At 42.4% G+C, this 23,094-nt stretch overlaps 2 protein-coding genes across 6 annotated transcripts in view; one reads left to right on the plus strand and one right to left on the minus strand.

Annotated features, from left to right (window-relative positions):
• Positions 1 to 15,644, minus strand: part of CPSF7 (cleavage and polyadenylation specific factor 7) — a 22,210-nt gene extending 6,566 nt beyond the window's left edge. Inside the window, exons 1-5 of one of the 5 annotated variants that reach the window (XM_035123729.3) lie at positions 15,481 to 15,644; positions 14,868 to 14,978; positions 5,719 to 5,937; positions 4,672 to 4,775; positions 3,320 to 3,465 (exon numbers count right to left, since the gene is read on the minus strand). In XM_035123729.3, coding sequence (XP_034979620.1) covers positions 3,320 to 3,465; positions 4,672 to 4,775; positions 5,719 to 5,937; positions 14,868 to 14,921 — 523 coding nt within the window. In that variant the 5' untranslated portion in view covers positions 14,922 to 14,978; positions 15,481 to 15,644. The other 4 variants (XM_088664844.1, XM_035123720.3, XM_088664841.1 and 1 more) reach the window with 4 other exon arrangements.
• Positions 15,645 to 15,741: 97 nt separating this feature from the next.
• SDHAF2 (succinate dehydrogenase complex assembly factor 2) lies at positions 15,742 to 22,391 on the plus strand. The gene is made up of 4 exons (XM_035123696.3): positions 15,742 to 15,786; positions 16,128 to 16,333; positions 17,733 to 17,842; positions 19,365 to 22,391. The coding sequence occupies exons 1-4, from the start codon at positions 15,766 to 15,768 to the stop codon at positions 19,481 to 19,483; spliced, it is 456 nt and encodes a 151-aa protein (XP_034979587.2). The 5' UTR covers positions 15,742 to 15,765; the 3' UTR covers positions 19,484 to 22,391.
• The last annotated feature ends 703 nt before the right edge of the window (positions 22,392 to 23,094 follow it).

Here is a 23,094-nt window from a genome sequence, read left to right on the forward strand (position 1 = left end):
GGTTATCATTTGATGACTAGGAACTTGGAAGTTGACTTACACCAAGTCAGAATATTTACAATTCTGATTCTGTGATTGACACATCTAGTTCAGTATGGACTACACTGACTGGCAGTAGCTCTCTGGGACTGCAGAGAAGACGCCAATCCTACCTGGCAATGCCAGGGATTAATTATGGAACCTTCTGCAGACAAAGCAATTGTTCTACACTCTGAAAACTACAGGCAGCAGTCACAAAACTGTACATGAATTGCCTTCTCACTGATCTAATTCTCTTAACTAATTATGTAAAATGTGTCTGAAATTCTAGCTAACACTATACAAGCACTAGATTATGCAAGAACGGCCTTCTTCAGTAAAATCACTAATTGGCTATACAGTCATACCTCGGGTTAAGTACGCTTCAGGTTGAGTATTTTCAATTTAAGTACTCTGCGGACCCGTCTGGAACGGATTAATCCACTTTCCATTATTTTCAAAGGGAAAGTTAGCTTCAGGTTAAGTACACTTCAGGTTAAGTACAGACTTCCAGAACCAATTACAGTCATACTTCGGGTTAAGTACACTTCAGGTTGAGTACGGACTTCCAGAACCAATTAAGCACTTAACCTGAGGTACCACTGTAGTGTTGTCCCTACTCCTTTCCTATTATAAGTATTCTAATGAGTGGAAACCTGAACATTCTAACACTACAAAATTACATTAGAATCCTCAAGACCCATAATTTTGGGAGAGATGCTTAACTCCCACTCCTTCCCCTGTCCCCTGAAATAATGACCTCAGGAACCTACTGCTTAGTGAATGCACTCAGCAGAACATTTGGTTCTTTTAGTAGAATTCTTCAATAAAGTGAAATATTAAAACCTAATATGCCAATATCAACTACCTTGCAATATATGCGGATACAGTGTTTTATATAAAGGCAAATATCAACAGGCTTATATATATACACGGTAGTTGCTTTTTAAGTCAATGAACTACTTCCTGAACACCTATTGCAAACTAAGTGTTTTCCACTACATCCAGAAAATAATCAACATTTCCATTCTCATAGAAGTAATACAAAATGCAGAGGCAGAGAAGTCTTTGAACCTTAGTTTGTAACACAAACTGCACCTGCTTCTACATAAAATAAGCAACTGAAATAAGCAACTATCTGTGGAATGGAAGAAAACTATGGTCCTTCTGAGAGCAATACAGTTTTAGATACATCAGCAGATCCTGACTAATGAATTAAACTAGATTCAGTTGCCATGAATACTTCTGGCAACAATTAAGAAACCAACACTCTTAATAAACGCAACATTAAAAAAAACAAGGGGGCAATAAAGTACTGGAAGGCAATTAATACTATCTACCATTGCTCCACCAGGCCAGTTGCTTGGCCTCAAAGTCAGAAAGCATCCTAAATCTGGAAACATGACACCTTTATTCTTCCCAATGAAGAGTTATTGACCCCAGAGAAATAATCAAGCCATGCTGACCAAAGTACTGTACTTAGAGTCAACTTTATTTGACACAAACCAAGATGGCAATAATATGGAAGGGCATTACAGGAAGTATTTACAAAGATTTACAATGTCTGCGTAAAGCAAAAATATATTATTTCAATAACTCCAGGTTAAAAAAAGCTGTGTCATCTTAATTTGGAATTTTAATGTACAATAAGCTCAACTATAGTATGTAATGAGATTTGATACATTTTTTTAAAAAAATAATACCTTTATTCAATATAGAGAATCTAAAACATAATTGAAAGAAATCAATAATCAAAAGAACTAAGGGAAAAAATCATGGAGAGAATGTTGAGAAGATGGATTTTGAAACATATTGCAATCTTGTCTCAATGTGGCAAAATTAATTAATTGCAAATATAGCTGAGAAACATTTCAAAAGAAAAAAACCATGATCATACAATTGCAATGACACACAATAATTAGGGACACAGAAATCTGTTATACCATCACCACATGAGACTTGGTGACAGCAAGTCTGGGATAATCTAATAACATTCATATTTCAAACTCAGCACGTGTCTGAATTACATTAAAAATTCACTTCATGTTCACCGAACGGAAGCCACTTTTAGCTTTCCTTTGTAATAAATAGGAGAGTACAATAAAGAGAACGTCAAACGTTTAACTTGTGCATGTGTTTTTCTTTATCGTACTGGCTTGTCTGCATTACAGTTCGCCACTTTGGGGGCTAGAGAGAGGCAGAGTGTAAATAAAATTACTAAAAACAGCAAATTTGTATTTCTCAGGCCCTTTGGGCGAGGAATCACAAAGTGGTGGAAGTCATTTACGAAGGCCTTGTCAAAAATGGTGACGTGCCATGGTTACTGTCAGGCGTTGCCATTCACCAGCGCGACCTCCTAGTGAAGATAAGATAAGCCCCTTTAAGCAGTTTTTCACAGGGAAAAGCTTGATGAGGGCTAAAAGCAGCTCCGCTTCATCTTATGATTCAGCAACACTGACTGACCTTCCTACCACAGAGAAATGGACCACAGCACCATGACACCCCATGGAGATAAGGGACACAGAACATGGAGGCCATTAAAATGCAGCTGTGCTAAAGTTGACAACGCTGCAACTTTATAGTCAGTTAAGACTATGACAGGATCATACAAAACGGTCCTCCTTTGCCACCCTGGGCTCCTTTGGGAGAAAGGGGATATCTGTTTTATAAATAATAATAAATGAATTATATGACCAAGAGGTAAGGCCCCAGCTGGAGCATTGCATCCAATACAGGTAGGGTTGCCAGACTCAATAGTGGACAGGACTTCTGTGCCTTTAATTGCCCTGCTCTCTTTTGAGTCTGGAAACCTTAAAGAGAAACCAGCAGAACCTTTGTTTAATTTCCAAGCAAAGGGTCTGCTGGTTTCCCTTTAAGGTTTCCAGACTCAAAAGAGAGCAGGGCAATTAAAGGCACAGAGGTCCTGTCCTCTATTGAGTCTGGCAACCCTAAATACAGGGCACCTTACCTCTTCAGGGCTGCACAAATTCTGGAGAAGGTTCAGAGAGGAACTGGGGGTGGTCCTACCTATAACAGCTTCAAGAGCTTAAGCCCATTCAGTTTGAAGGGTGCCTCAAATCATGCAACATAGAAGGGGATAATAAAATCTACTTAGGCGTCACTCAGCAGCAGCAGAAAAAGAAAATATACATGGATACTCCCTGGATATTCACACACATCCAACTGTAACTTAAATTGTTGCTGGCTTAAAGCTCTGCTCAAGTTTCTCTAAGACCTAACCAATGCCCTTTATTTCTGCCTTGTTCCCTACTTAGCAAACACAACCCCCATCTAAACTTACTTTTTCGAGCCTGAGCCTCAAACTGTGCAAGGTTCTGCCGGGTAGCCAACTTCACTTCCACTTTATCTCCATTGAGAAACTTCCCTGGTAGCAGCTCCAGAAGTTTGTGGACAGAGTTTTCAGAGGCAACCACCACTTCTGCATACCTGGTCACAGAGGAAAAACAACTGAAGACTGTCAGGAACTTCTAGTAAGGAAAACCATCTAATCCATGGCAAGAAATCTTCCCCCACCCAGGGTCTACAAAATGTCCCTGCTATATAGCATTGGTGGGTGGGACGGGAGGAAAAATTAGACAGGGCCACACCACTCCCTCTCTCACCCCACCCTCCACATCCTCATCTGCTCACACATATGAGCTCACACACCATTCATTCCATTTATCTTTCTCGCATACACACAGATGCATTGAGGGAAAACCTCACATTTGTTCCTATGTGAGTGCCCCCCCTCCTGGCAAATTGCAGGTGTGGGGGCCCAATCCATGTCAGGAATAAGAGGTAAGGGGTTACATCCCTTTATCTCCCACTGCAGTACTTATCCAAGATGAAGTTCCTGCACATCCAATCTGCTGCACTTCCATGATAGCTTGGGAGATAAAGAGCTCGCTCCATCAGGGTTTGAAATTAGCGGGTGACAGTGACATTTTGAAATTGGCTTTTTGCAACTTGATGGAGATGTCCAGGTGCCACTTTTGGTGCCACACTACACTGCAGACTCCCTGATTCACCCGGCAGCAATTTTAATTTTTATTTACTGTGCGGCTGCCTGGTCTGGTGGGGGGGGGGCAATAAAAATGGCCCCCTACACATTTGTTTTGACACCCACATCACTCCTAGTATTCCTATCCCAGTTTCTAACACTGCCCTCCACAGCCAGCCCAGGAGCCAAGGACAAGAGGCTGTGGAGGCTGGATGGGAATCCTCTGAGGGGCAGATGTAGCCCACAGGCTCAAGGTTCTCCCATTCCTGATTTGAATGATTTCTCAGGCCAACCCCGCTGTCCACAAGCACAGTGTCATTAACAGTGCAGAATTTTCAGCTCCATGCCCTCCAAAGGTAAAGCCATTATTAAGAGCAGCAGCAAATAGCACATTGTCCAGGGATTGCTCTGCAGAATGGGACAGAGCCTCCCACCTTCCTGAATCACATATAACAAGCAGCCATTTACTTTGAAGGCAGTGGCATCCAAACTGGACAGTTACAGAGACTTCTAAGGCAACCTTAAAAAATTGCAAGAAAACCAGACTTATGTGCACACCATTATCAACCACACTGGTCCCTAGATCATTCCTCCCACAACAACAGCCCCTCATGATGGGTCCTTTTATGAAGCAGTCTTGGAGTGCTCACCCTTTGGACTGGCCATTGGCTCTGTTCTCAGCAAACTTGAGTTCCACCACATCATAAACACCCACAGAACGGATTATTCGGGTCAGCTGCTGGTCAGTTGTCCACTATATATGAAGAGGCAGAAAATTATATTATAACCTGAAACCTTTTAGAGAACACACATCATATTAGTAATAGAACTCGTCCTTCTCAAGCTCTTATACTGTTCCTGCTAGTCTAATGAAGGAATATTTGATTCAACCCCTCCCACTACAGTCACTTTTAGAGCTGTGGATGTGTGTGTGCATACATGTGTCAACATGTATCTTCCTAGAAGTTCTAGACAGACCCAAGAAAGTGAAGGAGCAACAGCAGCAGCAATCCCTTTCCCAACACCTACCACAGGCAGATTAACTCAGGTATTCAAGAGAACTACATGCACTTAGGGCAGTGATCAGTCTATACAATGACACAGCAGGCCCAACATGACTTACTCAGGTCCTAAGAGATTCATTCATAGGAGAAAACTCTCATACCTGTATGCCAGCTACAGACAATTGTGTGAAAATGTCTGTATCATGGCGTTTTAAGGGCCTCAATTCTACTATTATCATATTTTCTGAAGTATCTTAAATGTGTTAGATTTGTTGTGTCCAATCCTCTTCTCTTAAAAGTTACCCTGCTAATGCAAGAGCATCATATTCTCCAACTCGGAGATGTGCTGCTTTTTAGCATAGTACGAAATACTTGCTGGAGAAAATTCATCCACAGTTGCTGCAACTTATTTATCTGAAGCCACTGTTGAGTCTTTATGAGAAAAGCAGGATAAAAATGCCCTAAAAAGAGCAATGTGTCATAATGAACAATAATGCTAGTTATTTATCCAATGTGTTGTGAGGACTGAGGTTGGCAAGCAGCAGAAATCCCACCCACCCACATGGGGCACTGTACTCTATTAAAGAACAGTGCATCTGTAGTAAGATTAAAGTGCAGATGCAGCCTTTCCACACAAATGTTTTGTTTTTGTTAGGCCCTTTACTTTCTGCTCCGATTATGGAACACACTCACCCAAGAGAAGCTGCCTACATAAACAGCAGCCCTCTTATTACGCAGCCCACTGTAGGTATACAGGATAGCAGGTGATTTGCTGTTTGGCTTAGGAGACTGCTCTTGCCGGTTTTCGGGCGGTGGCTCGGAACTGCTAGTGCAACTTTCAGAAGGTTGTGAGCTGGCAGCTAGCACGTCGTCATATAGATCCATCTGGTCAGCATTACTAAATTCAGAGTCCTAGAAGACACAAGATACCACTGAGCACACGCAGAGGTAAATCAGGGCCAATTCTCCACATTAGTTCTTTTCATAACAGAACAGTAGCACACCTATATCAAATAATACATTCTAGAATTTAAGTAATAATGTAAAACCTGCTTCTCAAAAAACATGCTCTTTTTGCTAGTTGCAAGGAAGAGCAAAGAGTATAGTAGGACTAGCTATTTCATGTAGCCCCAAGCATCCCATCATTTTTCCTGAGATGAGGAAAATGCATGTTTCACTGCCATCTATTACTGTACAAGACGTTTTGCTTCTCCATTCTTTGTGGAGGACTGGGCAATCAAACCATATTTTTACATCCCCCCTCCCCCAATCTACCCTGTGTGCAGACCCACCTCATTTTCCTCACTGCTCCAATGAGGGGTATTTCCTTGTTGCATATATGCAGTGAAGGAGACTATCACATATAGCATAACCACCAACCTATATAAGAGGCCACTCAACTTGGCAGAAAGGCCTCTTGGTTTCTTTCCCTAGTTTGGATTATTTGAGCAGTATCATGTTGTAGGCTGTTCCATGAAAGGTAATCAGATTGTGTCAAGATTTATACTGAACTCCACTAGAAATCAGCCTCTACATTTTTCTTCAGAGGAGTTAGGTATCATGCAGTATTATTTCATCCTCACAACACTTAAAGAGTCACTATCAGAAGCAAACAATTATATTGGAACTCTAACAATATTTCACTGGTCTTCTGAAAATGTACTGGTAGTTATACTGTAGTCTTCTGTGATTAACACTGCAATCTTTTACTAGCTTAAAAAAATGCACCGTGAAAGGATTCTAATACATGAATATGCACATTATGCGCACACATGTATAATTCCTGTCAGCCTAACGTTATCTAGAAGCTGGAATGAAGTAACAATGGGACATAACTGTAGATATATATAGTGTGTGTGTGTGTGTGTGTGAGAGAGAGAGAGAGAGAGAGAGAGATCCAGGACAGTGGTGCCTCACAAGACGAATTTAATTCGTTCCGCAAGTCAATTCGTTTTGCAAAAAATTCGTCTTGCGAATTGCCGTTTCCCATAGGAATGCATTGAAATTTCTTTTTTTGCCCATAGGAACACATTAATTAAATTTCAATGCATTCCTATGGGAAACCGCGATTCGCAAGACGAATTTTTCGCAAAACAAATTCGTCTTGCGAGTCACCATCAGATTGCAAGACGCATTCGTCTTGTGAAAAATTCGTCTTGCAGGGCATTCGTCTTGCGAGGTACCACTGTATTATGTAGAGTGGTATATAAAATTTTTATCTTCCCACGCAACATAATCTGGCTCAATTTGTATACACAGCAGCAGCTAGAACATAAAGCCTGTACTGCCTTTTAAAAACACGGTTATTTTTCAGATTTTTTTCTCTTTATGCCAGTTTTAATATGTGTGTCTGTTTATATACTCAAAGTCGCTTTGTGTCCCTCTGGTAAAAAAGCAACTAATAGATTGAATAAATAAAACAAATACACATTACTTTTATTGAAATTCGCAGATTATTGTAAGGTATGGCTTCCCATCTGAAGGATTCTTCAATGTTTTAAACTAGCAAGACTGCAAATACTCATGTAGGATATAAACAATCAAATTCTAGCATTTGTTATGGGTTTGAATTCAACTATTTATCCTACCGTATGTTATCAAGATCAGAATTCTGGCATGTATTGGATCATGGTCACTGTCTAATTTCAGATGGATGTGCTTAACTCCACTGAAATCAGTCAAACCTTTAATCATAATTAGCCTGTTACGTAGTTTTCAATGAGCTTTAGCCTGAGTATGCTATATTGGATTAAAGTATATATATTCGGGTGCAGGTCACAACCATTTGTTGGTTTCATAGAACTAGTTATATACTTGTTACATCCCAATTATTTAGAATAAAAGAAACATGGCTGTTTCAGACCATTTTAAACATAACAGCAGCTCCTACTTCAAGCAATCTTTATAAAGTCAAATACTGGGAAATCTTCAAGTAGAAAGCGGTACATACTACAAAAAAATTACTAGCAGTAGAAATAGTTTTACATATTTACGAGACAAATCTGCAATAATGAATGGATATTACTAATAAGAAAAAGAAAATATACTACTAACAAAATGTTATCAATTAAGAACAGCAGTGATATTAAAGGGTGATAGGAAAATCAAGTCACTTCAACATTTTCAAGCTATCAGCACTTAATTCTATTTTTAGAACACCTCTTAAATCTGCAAAGCAGAAGATTGGAAACTTACTTATTGTTAGCTTCCTGACACAAAGAAAAATATATTTATATTTCCTCAGTAAAGGCCACAGTACAGTTTGTGTTACTCACTTTCAACTAAACTAAGACAGTAAGGGCACAAGACCACTCTAGCCTTTTAGCAAATACTGACTGCCACTGCAAGGCAATGAAAAGCCCACACCATCAGAAGAATGTCCCCAATAGCCTCCAGCAACCCAAGACAGAATCACATAAGCTACAAGGGAAGAGAAAACAGTGCATATCCAGCAACACCACCCACACATATACTACAAAGTAGTTTCCTGATGACTTTTCATCAGGAACAAGGGTAGTTAGTGGCTGTTGATAATGCTATTGAAACCTTCCAAAGATCCTGTTAAATGTGTTTGCAAGCATTCATGTGAGCAAGACCTGCACATTCTTGGTTATCTGGTCATGTTGCACACAGGTAACACCTTTTATTTTATTTGCTGTATTTCTGGGCAGTTTTTGAACCATGCAATAGGCCTGACACAAGAGTTCTTCCCTACAAACAGTATAGTCTCAATAAATAATACAGACCTATTTATTCTCAGCAACTTCCTTGCAACACCTAGAGATTCTCTTTCCACTGGCCACGGTTCCCAAGAAGACAGTGCTACATGTTGTGTCTCTTCAGACTCAAACTGCATTCTTTTGATACTACAATGCTGATATCCCCTTTTTCAAGGCAAGAGGGAATTCCAGAGTTTATTCATTTCTAATTCCAGCTTCTCCCTACATCCTAGATGGCTCTCAATTTTTTCCTTTTTTGCCAAACAATATTTATTGGAACTTGAAAAAGTGAATAAAGACCATTAGATGCAATTGGTAAACCAAAGACACAACAGCATAAAATTTCTTTTTAAGCTGTATACCGTAGGAAGAGATTTGGGGTTAATTTTTGTTTTACCCCTAGTACTTCCAAGTGAATCAGGAACTGTTAAGACAGTTTTCAGAGTGAGTTTTAAAACCTTTGGAGTAAGAAAAGGCTCCGTACTAGGAAATATCCAGCTGGAATTTCACTGGCTTCATACTTTGCTTTTCATTACTTTGGACCCTTTCCAATTTTGAAATATCTTATTTCTTTTTACAATCAGAGTAAAGCTCAATTCCATGGAAAGCCTAACCCTTTTCTTCAAAATTTAAATGCACGAGGCTTCATCAAGAGTTTCCCTTCATTTGTGGAAGGGATGGCTCCTGCTGGAGGGCGGCCGTGATGGCCATTTTTGAAGATTTCCTCCTGCTGCCACCTCCCATGCTGTTCCAAAGGGTCTTCCTCAACACCCTCCCCTCAGAGCAGTTTTTCAGGGGGCAGGAAGGATCAGTGGAGATTGCTTTTCCTTTCCTCCAATGGGAGCACAGATTGAGCGAAGTTCTGCCTGCAGCAACTCTGGACCCAAGCCATAGTATGTGCTTCTTTACTTTTGCATGGCACAGAGGCTTTGAATTCTCAACAATGTGTATTTTTCTTGAAGCTGCATTTGCAACACATTCTTGTTTGCACTCTGAATCTGCAGAGGAAACAAACAGCTTGCTGAAACTTTGATCAAATCTTCAGCCTACTTCCAAACATTGTGATTTCTATTTCCAAAACTTGATCCTAGAACACAGTTCTATATTCTTGGCTCAACTATTAATTTACTGTATTGTAAAAACCTATATCCTGCCTTTAAGGAAAAAAATGGAATCAGGGTTTCCAAAACCAAGTTTCATACAATATCTAAAAACATGAAAGAGCAGCAATTCTAAAAAATAGTGGTAATGAGCAAATGTTAACATGCCAGGTCGAAGAATATAAATAATTCCTGAAAATGACATAAATGTACAACATTAAACAAATTAAACTGAGAGTGGGGAGAAGGCAGTCAGAAGTCTTCTAAAACAGTCATGTTTCTGCCTGCTACTTAAAAACAGTGTGAAGGCCTGACTGATCTCATTGGGTAAGGTATTTAATAAAGTGCATGCCACTACTGAAAAGGCTCTACTGTAATCTTAGTGGCTACCAGTTGACAAAGGCCTCCATTGATGAATCCCTACATACAGTAAGCTCACAGTCTGTTGGTCCAATTGTTCTTCTTATTTAGCCATGTCTTCTCTAGTTCTTCAGTGGATTCTCTTAGGGACAAGAAAGCTTACAAGCAACTTTTGCATCTCTGGGTCCAAAGGTGTATTCCCACATCCATGCAATACCACTGCACTAGTGCGGTTGTGGTGTGCAAATCCTAATGCTGCTAAGATGGAAGAAAATGAAACTAATGAAATTTTTTTTGTTGCTCATTAGCATTCTATCCAAGGGCCATGAGTGTACATTGATAACCATCATACTACCTCATAGGAAACAGCCCACACCCTCCACCGCTAGACAAGCGTGACTAACCCTCCTGCCAAAACACACAGGGACAGAACTCTGAAATGAAAGGGTTAGCTTTAGCATATAAAGACAACCCATTTAAAAGCTATGGGAACCAAGTTACTCTTAAATGAGGGGAAATAAACATGGGCAGCAGCATCCATTACATCAGAACCCACTCCAGAGAAGATCTGGGACAGGGACAGAGAGCATCAGCACTGCGTGCAGAATATCAAAAGGTCAATCCCTGGCATACCAGATAGGGCTGGGAGATACCCTGGTCTGACAATTCAGACAGCCATTGCTAGTCACTGTAGACAATACTGAGCTACAGAGACAAATGGTCTGATTTAGTATAAGGCAGCTTTTAATGTTTGATGGATTTCTGTATTATAATGTTTTGTTGGAGGCCGCCCAGAATGGCTGGGGGAACCCGGCCAGATGGACGGGGTATAAATAATAAATAATAATAATAATTATTATTATCATCATCATCATCATACTCTTGAACAAGCACATGAAATGAAAAGGTGCCACACACCAAGCATGTGACAAGACTCAGTACATAAACTATCCTGGAATATATGTATTAAAAAATATGAGCTCTATGCACACCACCCGATCAGACTGGTAAGGCAAATTATTCATGAACTGGGAACTCAGCATCTAATGTGAATACAGTTCCCTGCTATCCATAGTGGAAAAAACTTTATAACCCACGTTTTGCACCATGGAAAGGAGCCCTACTCCTACACAAATGGAACATTTACACCTGCACATTGATCTCATCTGTCAAAACCATTATGGTGGTGCAACTCTGCACTTGTGTAGCAGCCAGTGATGCCACAACTATAGCTATGGGTGAAATTCAAGAAAAAGAAAGGGCAGGTGCCCAATGTTTACTGTTTTCAGGCTCTCCAGAAGCAGTCTGTCTCATTGCTCAGTACACAAACAGCTAAGAAGCTCAACAACTGTACAGTACTTACAAAAGGAGATGCATACTAGTAAGCAGGTCCCCATGAAAGGTACGGTAAGCAGTGTGGGGAATAAGCCATACATAGTAGCAAATAACCCGCCACAAAACACCACTATCCAAGTTGAAGATGCTATCCACAGTAAGAGTACGCCTCTCCCCCAAGGGAAGCTCCAACCATGAACATTGTGAAGAAATGGGGAGTACATTTTTACTATTCCTATCCTGCAACAGATCAAGTGTGGCTAACGACATCATTGCCAATAGATGATGAAGAAGCAACTATAGGCCTACAAATACTGTTCTTATACACCAATAAGGTCACAATAAGTTGTTAGGAGACTCCTATTCCCCTTTCATAACTTCAATTCCTAGAGTTCGCTACGGAATGAAGAGGGGCTGATTGTTAAACCACTGTAGCTCTGTGAGGGGAATAGTTCCTAACAACTCTCAGCATTTTTAATAAACGACAGCTCCCAGAATTCTTTGGGAAAAGCCATGACAGTTTAAAGTGGTATCATAGTACTTTAAAAGTATGGTGTGAATGTGGCCTAAATCTATCCACTGGGGAACAAGCCAATATGGGTGAAGACTGGGTAAGCACACATTAAAGAGAAGAGTGGCTGAAGGTATACAGAATGAAGTGTATGGTAGGCAGAAATACTACAGGAAACAGACATAGCACACATGATGACTGTGCACAAAAGTCATATAAAGTTTTTGAATTATGTCACAAATACCTAAACAAGAGGATTTGGTCCTCAATATATTTTTTGTTTCTCTTCTTGCCACAACTAGGAATTTCAAATAAATATATAAAACATATTCGTCTGAAAGCTGTAATGGTGTCATCTACACCAGTGATTTGTTGTAATTAAAACTTTTTCAGGATGGAACACCTTCACCAGAACAGATTATCAAGTTTACAAGAACAAACCTTTACTCCAGAAAACTATTGTAGAAATATGAAAACCTCTTATAGATAAAATTAATTCATTACATACTTGTGTTATACTTCTTTTACTCTTGATAGGGAACAGAATATTTAAAAAATGGGGTACTATAGGCAGAATACAATAATTTTTGCCTGATCAAGTGTTTGAACTGCAAACAGGAACATTTAACATACACCCCATGCCTTCCAGAGACAAGCATTCATCCATCAGATGCTCCCAGAGATGAAATGTCATTACCTAGAGCCATGCAGTCAGAAAAAACAACAATTAGGGCAGCAGCAGAAACGCTGTGTGATGTTGCAACTTCACCAGCATTCATATATTCCAAAGTACTGAAAACAGCTAAGTGCCTTTGCACTAGTTGTGAATGCAAGATGGCATGTACATGGAGTAAGGACTATGAGTATTGCACATGTAAGGAAGCCTGTGACCCCCCCCCCAAGATGTGCTTAACTACAATGTCCATCATCCCTGAGCACTAACCATGCTGCCTAGGACAGAAGGTAGTTGGGGGGAGGGGCTAAAGCATATGGAGCTATACATTCCTCAATCCAGGTTTGTAGGAATATTGGGTGTTGGTTTAAGGCAAGTCAGACCACTGTCCATATAGCTTAGTATTTGGTAAAGATTCTCTGGGGCTTCAGAGAGCAGTCGGTCACTATCTGGAGACGGCAGGGACTGCTGTTGGGACCTCCTGCATGGTTTGTTGTGCTCTGCCACTGAACAATGCCACTAAAGGACTTATTGTGAACAAACTGGCTCCTGGTTGCCATGTTTCTGTGGTTACAGTACAATTCTGTTCAGTGAAAGTTTGGTTCCAGCCCTACTGCTTATGGAATTGCATGGCCTTCTTACTGTTCTATTTAAAGTAATACATAAACACACACTTGAAACACATGTGGGTGTTTATTTGTATTTATTTATTTATGTATTTATAATCCACACTTCCATCAAATTATACCAAGGTGGTTAACAGCATATAAAAATAAAAGCAGCAAAAAGCATCAATAAAACATCATTAAAAACTGAGGGACTAAAGAGAAAAATTGTATTGCAAACGCCCGTACTGTTTAGGGTTTTGTGAATTAATTTAAGTACTGTACCTTGAACCTAGGCAGGTAACAAACAGGCAACCACAACAGCTCCCTCAGCAGTAGAGTAGTATGTTGCTCCTTTGAGCAGTCTGGCTACTGCATTCTGCACAAATTGAAGCTTCCGGACTAAAGGGTAGCCCCACATAAAGTGTGCTACAGTAATCAAGCCTTGAGGTTTGAAATCAATAGGGAACAATATACACCACAAACCAGATTTGACTTCTAGTGCAATGCACTCCCACACAAAGTTAATACATCAGACAGAAAAAGTTATCCTGTCTTCCCACTTCTTTCCCCCATTAAACAGAGTCATTTCAAAAACCAAGATGACCCAATTTATAATTGTAACAAAAAAGATTAGGTATAAGCAGGCATGAAAAGTGAGAAGTAGAACTGTAAGGTGGACTAAAGTTGCTGTTACCTACCCCTAACATCACTTAACTGTTCTCTTCTTAGGCTAGAAAGAACATGTACTGCAGCAATGTGTGCGCAAAACTGAAGGATCTTTTCCTTTGAAGGTGCTAGAATTGCCTGTGATTAACTGTGTAATTGCCTCAGTTTCCATGTGTATTTTTTTGTGTCAATGTATGTTAATGGGACAGAACACTATGTACCATAACAGGAAATCACATATGCAGGAGCTACTGGTCTGCTCACTGACTCAAGCTACATATTTGTAAAAGATTCATCATCCTCAACTGTTATGTTAACTTGATTCCGGAAAGGTACCTCTCTCACTTGAGAGAGATTATGGAGACTAACTTGCTATTACTTTCTATTTCTATCATGCTGTAACTTCCTATTTCTTTTTAAAAAAAGGAAAACTTCAAACATTCCAAAACACACAAGGACAAATAGTGATTCAACATTTCTTCCAACATGCATTCATTGGGTTTATGATGTTTTCTTTCCTGTAGAGTAAAACAATTCACACCAATTGGCAAAAGTGAGGAGTTTATTAGAAAATCTCCAGTTATAACGCTGATTTAACACTATTCACTTCTCACTCAACGAACTTTTCACACAATGGAATTTGCTTCTACAGAGATTTTCATATTTCTACCGTGCAAGGAAAGGATGCTCCAGCAGCCTAACAACGCACCTGAGGACAAACCTCTTTTGAGACCTCAGCACGGGCCGAAGTTTCGGGGCTCGTGGAGAGTTCGCCTCTTCTTCTAGCGCTCACCTGCCGCCCTTCCACATCCCGCCGAGACGGTGGCGCAGCCCTCACGCCCACCCAGCGGGGTCCGCAGCCGCGCTCACCTGGTTAAACTCTTCGTCAGCGTAGATGTCGATGAGGTCCACTCCTTCCGACATATTTCTCCAGGGGAGCCGCCGAGAGAACCGGGGGTAGGGGGAGAAGAAAGAGCCGCACTGCGGGGGTCACAGAGCAAAGAGAAGGGGGAAGAAGGCGCAGGTTAGTGAGATCGCCGCCTCACGCGGCCGCCGCCGGGAGAGCCCAGGCCCGTTCCCGCGCAGCTCCGCTCCGCCAAGGATCCCGCTGAGGCGGCCCCGCCCCCCTCGCCGCCTCAGGGCGACTCAGACGACGAGACCTTCCACCGGCACCGGAGAACCCGAGAGCCGGGCCGCCGCCGCCGCCTCCCTCCCCGCTTCCCCTCCTCCGCGGGCCGCCATAGCTGCGCGCGCCTGGACGCTCGCGCCCGCCATCGCCTCCTTTTTCCCGCGCTGCGACGGAGACACGCCACCGCTACCCACTTCCCCCGCGCTCACCCCGGCCACGAAGCTCCGCCGCCTCCCCGGCGCCGCTCGGGGCCCGTTATACTGCTCAAGGCCTAGCAATCCCAGGCAGGCCCAAAACGCGCGCGCGAACACCCATCCCCCCTCGTCCTCGGCCGCCGCCTCCTCCTCCTCTCACCGCTACAGCCAGCGCCTCCTCCCGGCGCCCCGCCCCTTCCTCCCCGCCGAGCCCCCGCCCCTTCCGCAAGGCCCGCCTCTTCCGGCCTGCCGCTCTGCCGCCTCGCACAGGAGAAAACAAAAACTGAAAAGTCCCCTCTCCGTAGGCGGCTCTTCCGAAACGGGCGCTGGAGGCAGGGAGGTGGCTTTAGGGCGCATGCGTTGTGGAGAAGCTGAGAGGCTTCCGTAGAGGCCTCTGTGTCTATGGTGGGCCTCAAAGGGTAGAGCGGCTGCGGAAGAAACCAGGATGGCGGCGCTGAGCGTTCGCGTGAGTAAAGGGAGATGCGTGTTACGTATCTAGGCATTTGTTGAATTCGTGTCCACCGCTTCTTCTCCAAGGAGCTCAGGGTGGAGCACATAGTCCTGCTGGTTTAATCCCCACAACACCAACCCTGCGAGGTTGGCTAGGCTGAGATTGAGAGGCAGCGGTTGGCCCCCAAGGTCACCCCTTGAGCGTCATGGCCTCCTCGAGTCCTAGTCCGACTCCCTAACCGTCGCACCAGCAGCGGCTCCGGAGCGTTCACGTCGTAACGGAGTGGCAGGTCGGACGCTGCTGTTGCTGCTGCCCTTGGTTGCCTTACTCCGCTTCCCTGCCTGTTTGTCTCGCAGCGGCTCTTTCTCCTCCCCGCCTGCGTCCTCCGTTCGTCGAAGTGCTGCTACCGCGGGGACTCTCCCTCCGACTCCGGGCGGGATCTGCTGGAGATCCCTCTGCCGCCTTGGCAGGCCCGGCCCCACGAAGCCCCGGAGAGGAAGCGCGCGAGGCTGCTGTACGAGAGCCGCAAGAGGGGTATGCTGGAGAACTGCCTCCTGCTCAGGTGAGCCGTAGCCTTCTGTTCTGCCTTTCCTAAACCACCTCGTTGCTTTCAACTTGGACTTGTTTCCTGGTAACCATATTAAGAATCGAAACTTTAAAACTCCCACACTCCAGTATCTCCTCCCCCCTTTAGTATAGCTTTTCTATGATTATTTCACTTTATAAAGTATATAAAACAGAGATAAGAATTATGAAACTATGTTCTCTGGGCAGTTGACAAATTTAAACTGATAAAATGCAACTGGAAATTTAGCTGAAAACAGTAAGTACGAAATCATTGTTGTCTACTTTCTCCATATTGTGCATCATTTCATAAACCTACATTTTAAAAAAAGAAATGTTGCTCTCTCCTTGCACTTGGAAATACTATTACCCAAGGACAGCACTAGGAAGCACTGTTATGAAATATTGAAAATCAGCTTTAGTCGTTTAGTTGTGTCCGACTCTTCGTGACCCCATGGACCATAGCACGCCAGGCACTCCTGTCTTGCACTGCCTCCTGCAGTTTGGTCAAACTCATGTTTGTAGCTTCGAGAACACTGTCCAACCATCTCATCCAATGTTGTCCCCTTCTCCTAGTGCCCTCAATCTTTCCCAGCATCAAGGTCTTTTCCAGGGAGTCTTCTCTTCTCATGAGGTGGCCAAAGTATTGGAGCCTCAGCTTCACGATCTGTCCTTCCAGTGAGCACTCAGGGCTGATTTCCTTCAGAATGGATAGGTTTGATCAGTCCATGGGACTCTCAAGAGTCTCCTCCAGCACCATAATTCAAAAGCATCAATTCTTCGGCAATCAGCCTTCTTTATGGTCCAGCTCTCACTTCCATACCTTCCATACCTTAAACCATGGCTTTAACTATACGGACTTTTGTCGGCAAGGTGATGTCTCTGCTTTTTAAGATGCTGTCTAGGTTTGTCATTGCTTTTCTCCCAAGAAGCAGGCGTCTTTTAATTTCGTGACTGCAGTCACCATCTGTCACCTGGAGAAGGAACTGTCAAGCCACTCCAGTATCCCTGCCAAGAAAACTCCATGGACAAAGACGAAAATCGGCTTATGGAGGAAAAAGGAGAAACAGGTTATCAAGGGTATAGTCAGATATTGGTTTATCTTGAACTGGTAGAGGGGAACCTGGGGCTGAATGTTCCCTCTGGGCCCCTCTATCCAGTTCCTGCGACTCTTCTCCAAAGGCCACACCCCTCAGTGGCCCTGCTCCTCATTGCTTTTGCCTGGAGGGAATTGGACATTGAACTGTAATAATGCCTTTTGTTTGTATGGATGGGTGTGCAGAAATTTCTGGCACTTGCATAGCTGGAATGTAGTATCTTTATTACATTGTGGTATCTGTATCTTTTTTCCTACCTAGTCTGGTTATCCCAGTATGTTGTTTTATTGTTTCCCATAGTTTCTTTGCCAAAGAGAATCTGAATCGAATGAATGAGCAACAGCTGGATCTTTATGATCGCCTGATTAATGAGCCCAGCAATGATTGGGATATCTACTACTGGGCAACAGGTAAAGCAAAACACTGTATTTTGGGGTCACTTGTAATTGTATTGGCTCTTATGTGATTTGGGGGGGGGTGTCTTATGAAGGGCATTTCACAATATAAAAACATAAAAATATACAACATAGTAACAAACGAGAACAATAACCCCCGCCGGTGCACACAGTTAAAAAGGCCAAAGGCCTGGGAGAAGGGGGAATTTGGCCTGATGCCTAAAGATATGTAAATGAAGATCTCAGGCAAGCCTCTTTGGGGAGAACATTCCACAAGTGGGGAGCCGTCACAGAAAAGGCCTGTTCTCATGTTGCTGCCCTCTGGACCACATGCAGCAGGACAGTACATGTAATATTTTGACCTCTGTCCTGAAAAGGTGTGTGATTGTCCTAGAAGGTTGTCACTGACAATCTGAAATACAGTTTTAGCTATGAGCAGGGTCTAAAAATTGTCATGTTCACCATATAAACATTCCAACTCTAACAGTCAGGCTGATCAAGAGTATAACTAATGTATACTCTCTGCCTTTAAAACATATGTGTTTTTATTTGCAGTAAGCCCTTTTTGAATTTAGTAGAACTTAACATCCTCCTTAACAAGTATAGTTTTGGGTTGCAGAACTGCTGTATAGTTAATGATAATAGCTTACTATATATTTTATGGCAGGGGTGGGGAACTGGATTTGGCCAGTAGGCCAATACTCTACTTCCCCCTGCTTCCCACGGCCCAGCTTTGACAGATGCATGGGACCACCCAACTGTCAGTTACCTGATGGCATAAAACATCAAATGACACCTATCAACATTCAAATGGGTTACTGTACAACAATCTTTGAAGATGCACTTTCTGCACCAATCGGCTGATGAGCATTACAGGGAACCCTTGAAGTCCATTTGGAGGTAGCAGTTAGGATTCAAAGTGGTTGCTCCAAACAGCTAGTTGTTTTTTCTCCCTGTCTGCATTAATCAGCTGATTGGTGCTGACAGAGAGCCTTTCAAAGAAATACTTGAGAACTCACTTTAAACTCCTGATTGTTCTTTCCTTGTCCATACCTGCCCCATTTCACTTATGACATCTTGTGGGTTGTGGGCAACAGCCTCATGGGACCTGCACCAGCCTAATTAGGGCCACAGGCCAAGATTTCCCATTGCCATTTTACAAGAAGCTCCAAAAACATTCTTGCTCCCTGACATATAAAAATGCCTTTCATTAGTTTGCAAAGCAGGCATTCCATTTTGTTTCCTTTTCTGTACTTAACACACTAACTGGGATGTCTTTGAAATGGGGCTTGACAAATAATGTTAAGTCCAGTGACAAAACGATATTGGAAAACCTACTAGATCTGTAGACTCTGTAGTTCTGAGCAGGGGTAGCAAATGTGATTTCATGCAGATTTTGCTGGACTACAACTCTTATCTTTGTTGGCTGGCACTGATGAGTTGGAATCCAACATCTGGTGGGCACCTCAGTGTACAGAATCTTCAGACATTGGTAGCTTATACTGTTGTTTCACTTCTTCCTTTTTTCTCCCCAAAGAAGCAAAGCCTGCTCCAGAAATCTTTGAAAATGAAGTCATGGAGATGCTTAGAGAGTTTACCAAAAACAAGAACAGAGAAAAGAGACTGCAACAACCAGATCTTGAATATCCTTTTTGAAGCTTCACACTGATCTTGTGGTTTCTAGAGAAGGCCATACATTCTGGACATCATTTGAAACCTGTGGTATTCAGGCCTCTTGAGTCCCACTCTTGTGAAAAATTTCCTGAATGGTCAGTTATCCATGCTTTGCTTCTCTGTAATAAAGCTACAGTGCTTTTTTTTCTTGAAGACTATTCCCCCCCACCCCCCAAAAAAGGATGCGGTCCTTTAGATACTTAGTTATAGCTCCCATTAAATTCAATGAAAGTTACATCTGAGAAGACAGGTATAGAAGTGTTGACAGGGTACCTTTTCTGACTCAGAATGCACTTCAGCAATCCCACTGGTATAGGACTCCAAGGTGATTGATAAAAACAAAAGGCATGGTTGTGTGTGCTGGTTCATTGAGAAGTACACATGGTTGTTATACATAACAAATTACAGTTGTATCTCAGCTCCTGAACGCCTTGAGAGTCTAAAGTTTCAGCTCCCAAATGATCAAAAACAAAGTGAATGTTCTGGTTTTCGAATGTTCTTTTGGAAGCCGAACGTCTAACAGGGCTTCCGCGGCTTCCGATTGGCTGCAGGAGGTTCCTGAAGCCAATCAGAAGCCGTGCTTTGGAAGTCGAATGTTTCAGAAGTTGAACAGACTTCCGGAATTGATTCTGTTCGGCTTCCAAGATACGACTGTAGTATTATTTTATATTCTGCTCAGTTCCAGGATTCATGGGCAGATTTCTGTATCGTACGAGTCTGCCCAAAAGGTGAACAAATTACTGAGAATCATAGATTTCTCGAAGTCTATAGCACTCTTTTTGCTATAAGTATATTTTCAATAATGAGTGGATAGCAACCCCTGTGGGTTAAACCACAGAGCCTAGGGCTTGCCGATCAGAAGGTCGGCGGTTCAAATCCCCCTGATGGGGTGAGCTAGCAGTTCGAAAGCACATCAAAGTGCAAGTAGATAAATAGGTACCGCTACAGCAGGAAGGTAAACGGCATTTCCGTGTGCTGCTCTGGTTCGCCAGAAACAGCTTTGTCATGCTGGCTACATGACCTGGAAGCTGTACGCCGTCTCCCTTGGCCAATAACGCGAGATAAGCGCCGCAACCCCAGAGTCAGTCACGACTGGACCTAATGGTCAGGGGTCCCTTTACCTTTACCTAGCAACCCCATATAAGTAATTCATTACAGTACTGGACATCTTAGATGCTGAGGGTACATTCCTAAAGCCAATTGCTGGAGTTGGTGCAGTGATCTGACTCCATGCAGTCACATGACAGCAGTGGAGTTGCCTCAGGCCTCCCCACAAGTGCAGCCTTGTCCTGGATATACTTGCCAGTCTTCAGCTATGTCAGCCTATGCACTGTTGGATGTGCCCATCACTTTCCTTCCATTCTCCTTGATAGGTTGCATTTGCTACTGCCTTTCTCCAATTGCTACAACTCGTGTCCCTAGCCTAGGAGACTTTCTTTTTATTCTTAGCCACAAATATTTTTGCAGGAATTTTGAGACATCGGTTGGAGGCTCCACCAGAACCTGTACATATTGGTGCTGTTAGTACATCTTCAGTAGATCAATGAGGCCAACATCAACAAGCTGCATATGGAAGATTTGGTCCTTGCATATCGCCCTTGTGTATGTCCTTGGCAGTGTGTGTGTGTGTTGTTTATTTATTTAAAGATTTTTTTAATCTCACCCTTCAGCCAAAAAATATATATGCTCTCAGCCTTACAATCTAAAAATACATGACACAAAAGGAAATGGAGGGAGCTAGGAGGAAATAAGCAAACTGGTTCAAATCCAAGTTTTCAAGCTGCTTTAAAGACCAGCTGGGATGGGAAAATGCAAGGAGGGGAGGCACCAAAAGTTACTGATCTCTCAGCTGTCCCAGTGGAGTGGCCCTACATTCCTTCTCTTCCATCACTGGCAACAGGCAGATGTAATTACTGCTACTCGGTGACAGTGAATGCATGGAGGGGCCTAATTTGTTCACACTGTGGATGGCAGCCCCCATTCTGTGGTACCTTCATGTGATTTTTGCAGGGGAAAGAGAGTCATCTGTTGGGAATTGCACCAGTGTCCCCAGTGACCTTAATCCAACTTTGGACTCAAGGTTTTAGCTGTGCTTTGTCAGTGAAAACCAGTGGCACATGGTTATTCCCTCCCCGCTGACCCTATCCTTTATAGTCTGTGACTCCTGGGTACTCAGCCATTCTTGTCAGTCTATTCATTTCACTCCTCTTTCCTCATTTGCTACCGTCTGATACAATGGCAGCTGCCGCGTTAAATGGTTACTGTCTGTCCTTTGTAGTTGTTGTACTGTAATTTGATGAGTATGGCAGTTAGTGAATACTCACTCTGTCTCCCTCCACCCCCAGATGTAGAATAATTCTCACCCATTTGCTGTACCAAGCAAAGTTTAATATAGGAAGTACATAATATACTGTAAAACATTATCTCCCACTAAACATTCGAAAAAACTTTCTGGCAATAAGAGCTGTTCGGCAGTGAAACAGCGTCCCGTGAGAGGTGGTGGACTCTCCTTCCTTGGAGGTTTTTAAACAGAGATTGGATTACCATCTGTCATGGATACTTTAGCTGAGATTTATGCATTGCAGGGGGTTGTACTAGATGACCCTTGGGTCCCTTCCAACTCTGATTCTATTATTTATTACATGTTTATACTGCCTTTCATTCAGAGATCACAGGGCAGTTCTCAACTTAGAAAGACACAATGAGAACAAAAAAAGAACATAAAAATTAGAAGCCAAAAGTAGAATTTAACTTAAAAGGACATCTTTTCCCAGGACACAAAAATGTGTGCCATTTGCTGACAAAGCAAGGTTCTTCACTACAAATTACGTATTCTAAAGGGGACCACCCTTTTGAAAATTTTATGTGAAATAAAAAAGCAAATAGATCAGCCTATGTCTCTGTTCATAATTTTTCATAAATATACACTCTTTATTCAGTGGGTGGCTGCTGTTTGTATTTCCTTTTTTCGCCCAATTGCCAGCATTCCTAGTTGAATGAACTTTGACTATTCTATTTTTAGAAGTTGATTGTGCAAAAAGAAGAAAACATTATTGTGTGACTTGTGACCAACCCTCTTAGGCTCTTTTCCACTTTTCAGTCATTTACTGGGAGTCGGGTATTTTCAAAACAGGTGTTTTAAATTGGTCTAAGATGCATACTTTTTTCTTCTCGCCAGCAGTGACTTCTTCAATAATCATATAAACAGTTTCAGACACCCAGGGGTTTCTACAGAACATGGTTTATGTCATGTACTTTTTTATTTAAAAAATCTTATTAAAACACTAGCTGTGTGACAATTTGAAATACAGCTTGGCCCTCCTAGAGTTGGTTTCCCCCCACCCCCTTATCACACAGAACTTTAAAAGTCATGCTTAAGGTTACATGTTTCTTTGCAGCCACCTAGTCTATGGCATTACCTTTAAACTACCACATGGTGTCATTATAAGCATGTTGATATTTGCTCAGTACTGAATATTCACATGCAGGCTTGATCAAAAGTGATGTGTAACTTACATATCTTTAATTTTGTATGCTCAGAGATTTCTATTCTGTGTCAAAGTTCAGATTACAGAGATTCAGTGTCAAGCAAT

Source organism: Zootoca vivipara, chromosome 1 (assembly GCF_965207765.1).
Source record: "Zootoca vivipara chromosome 1, rZooViv2.hap1.1, whole genome shotgun sequence".
In the NCBI taxonomy this organism is placed as follows: domain Eukaryota; kingdom Metazoa; phylum Chordata; class Lepidosauria; order Squamata; family Lacertidae; genus Zootoca; species Zootoca vivipara.

What these genes read in the sequence shown, in the direction of transcription:
- SDHAF2 (XM_035123696.3), top strand. Translation starts at nt 15,766, where the DNA reads ATGGCGGCGCTGAGCGTTCGC. An exon ending in TGGCGGCGCTGAGCGTTCGC is followed by an intron (nt 15,787 to 16,127) that starts GTGAGTAAAGGG and finishes TTTGTCTCGCAG; the next exon opens with CGGCTCTTTCTCCTCCCCGC. An exon ending in GAGAACTGCCTCCTGCTCAG is followed by an intron (nt 16,334 to 17,732) that starts GTGAGCCGTAGC and finishes TGTTTCCCATAG; the next exon opens with TTTCTTTGCCAAAGAGAATC.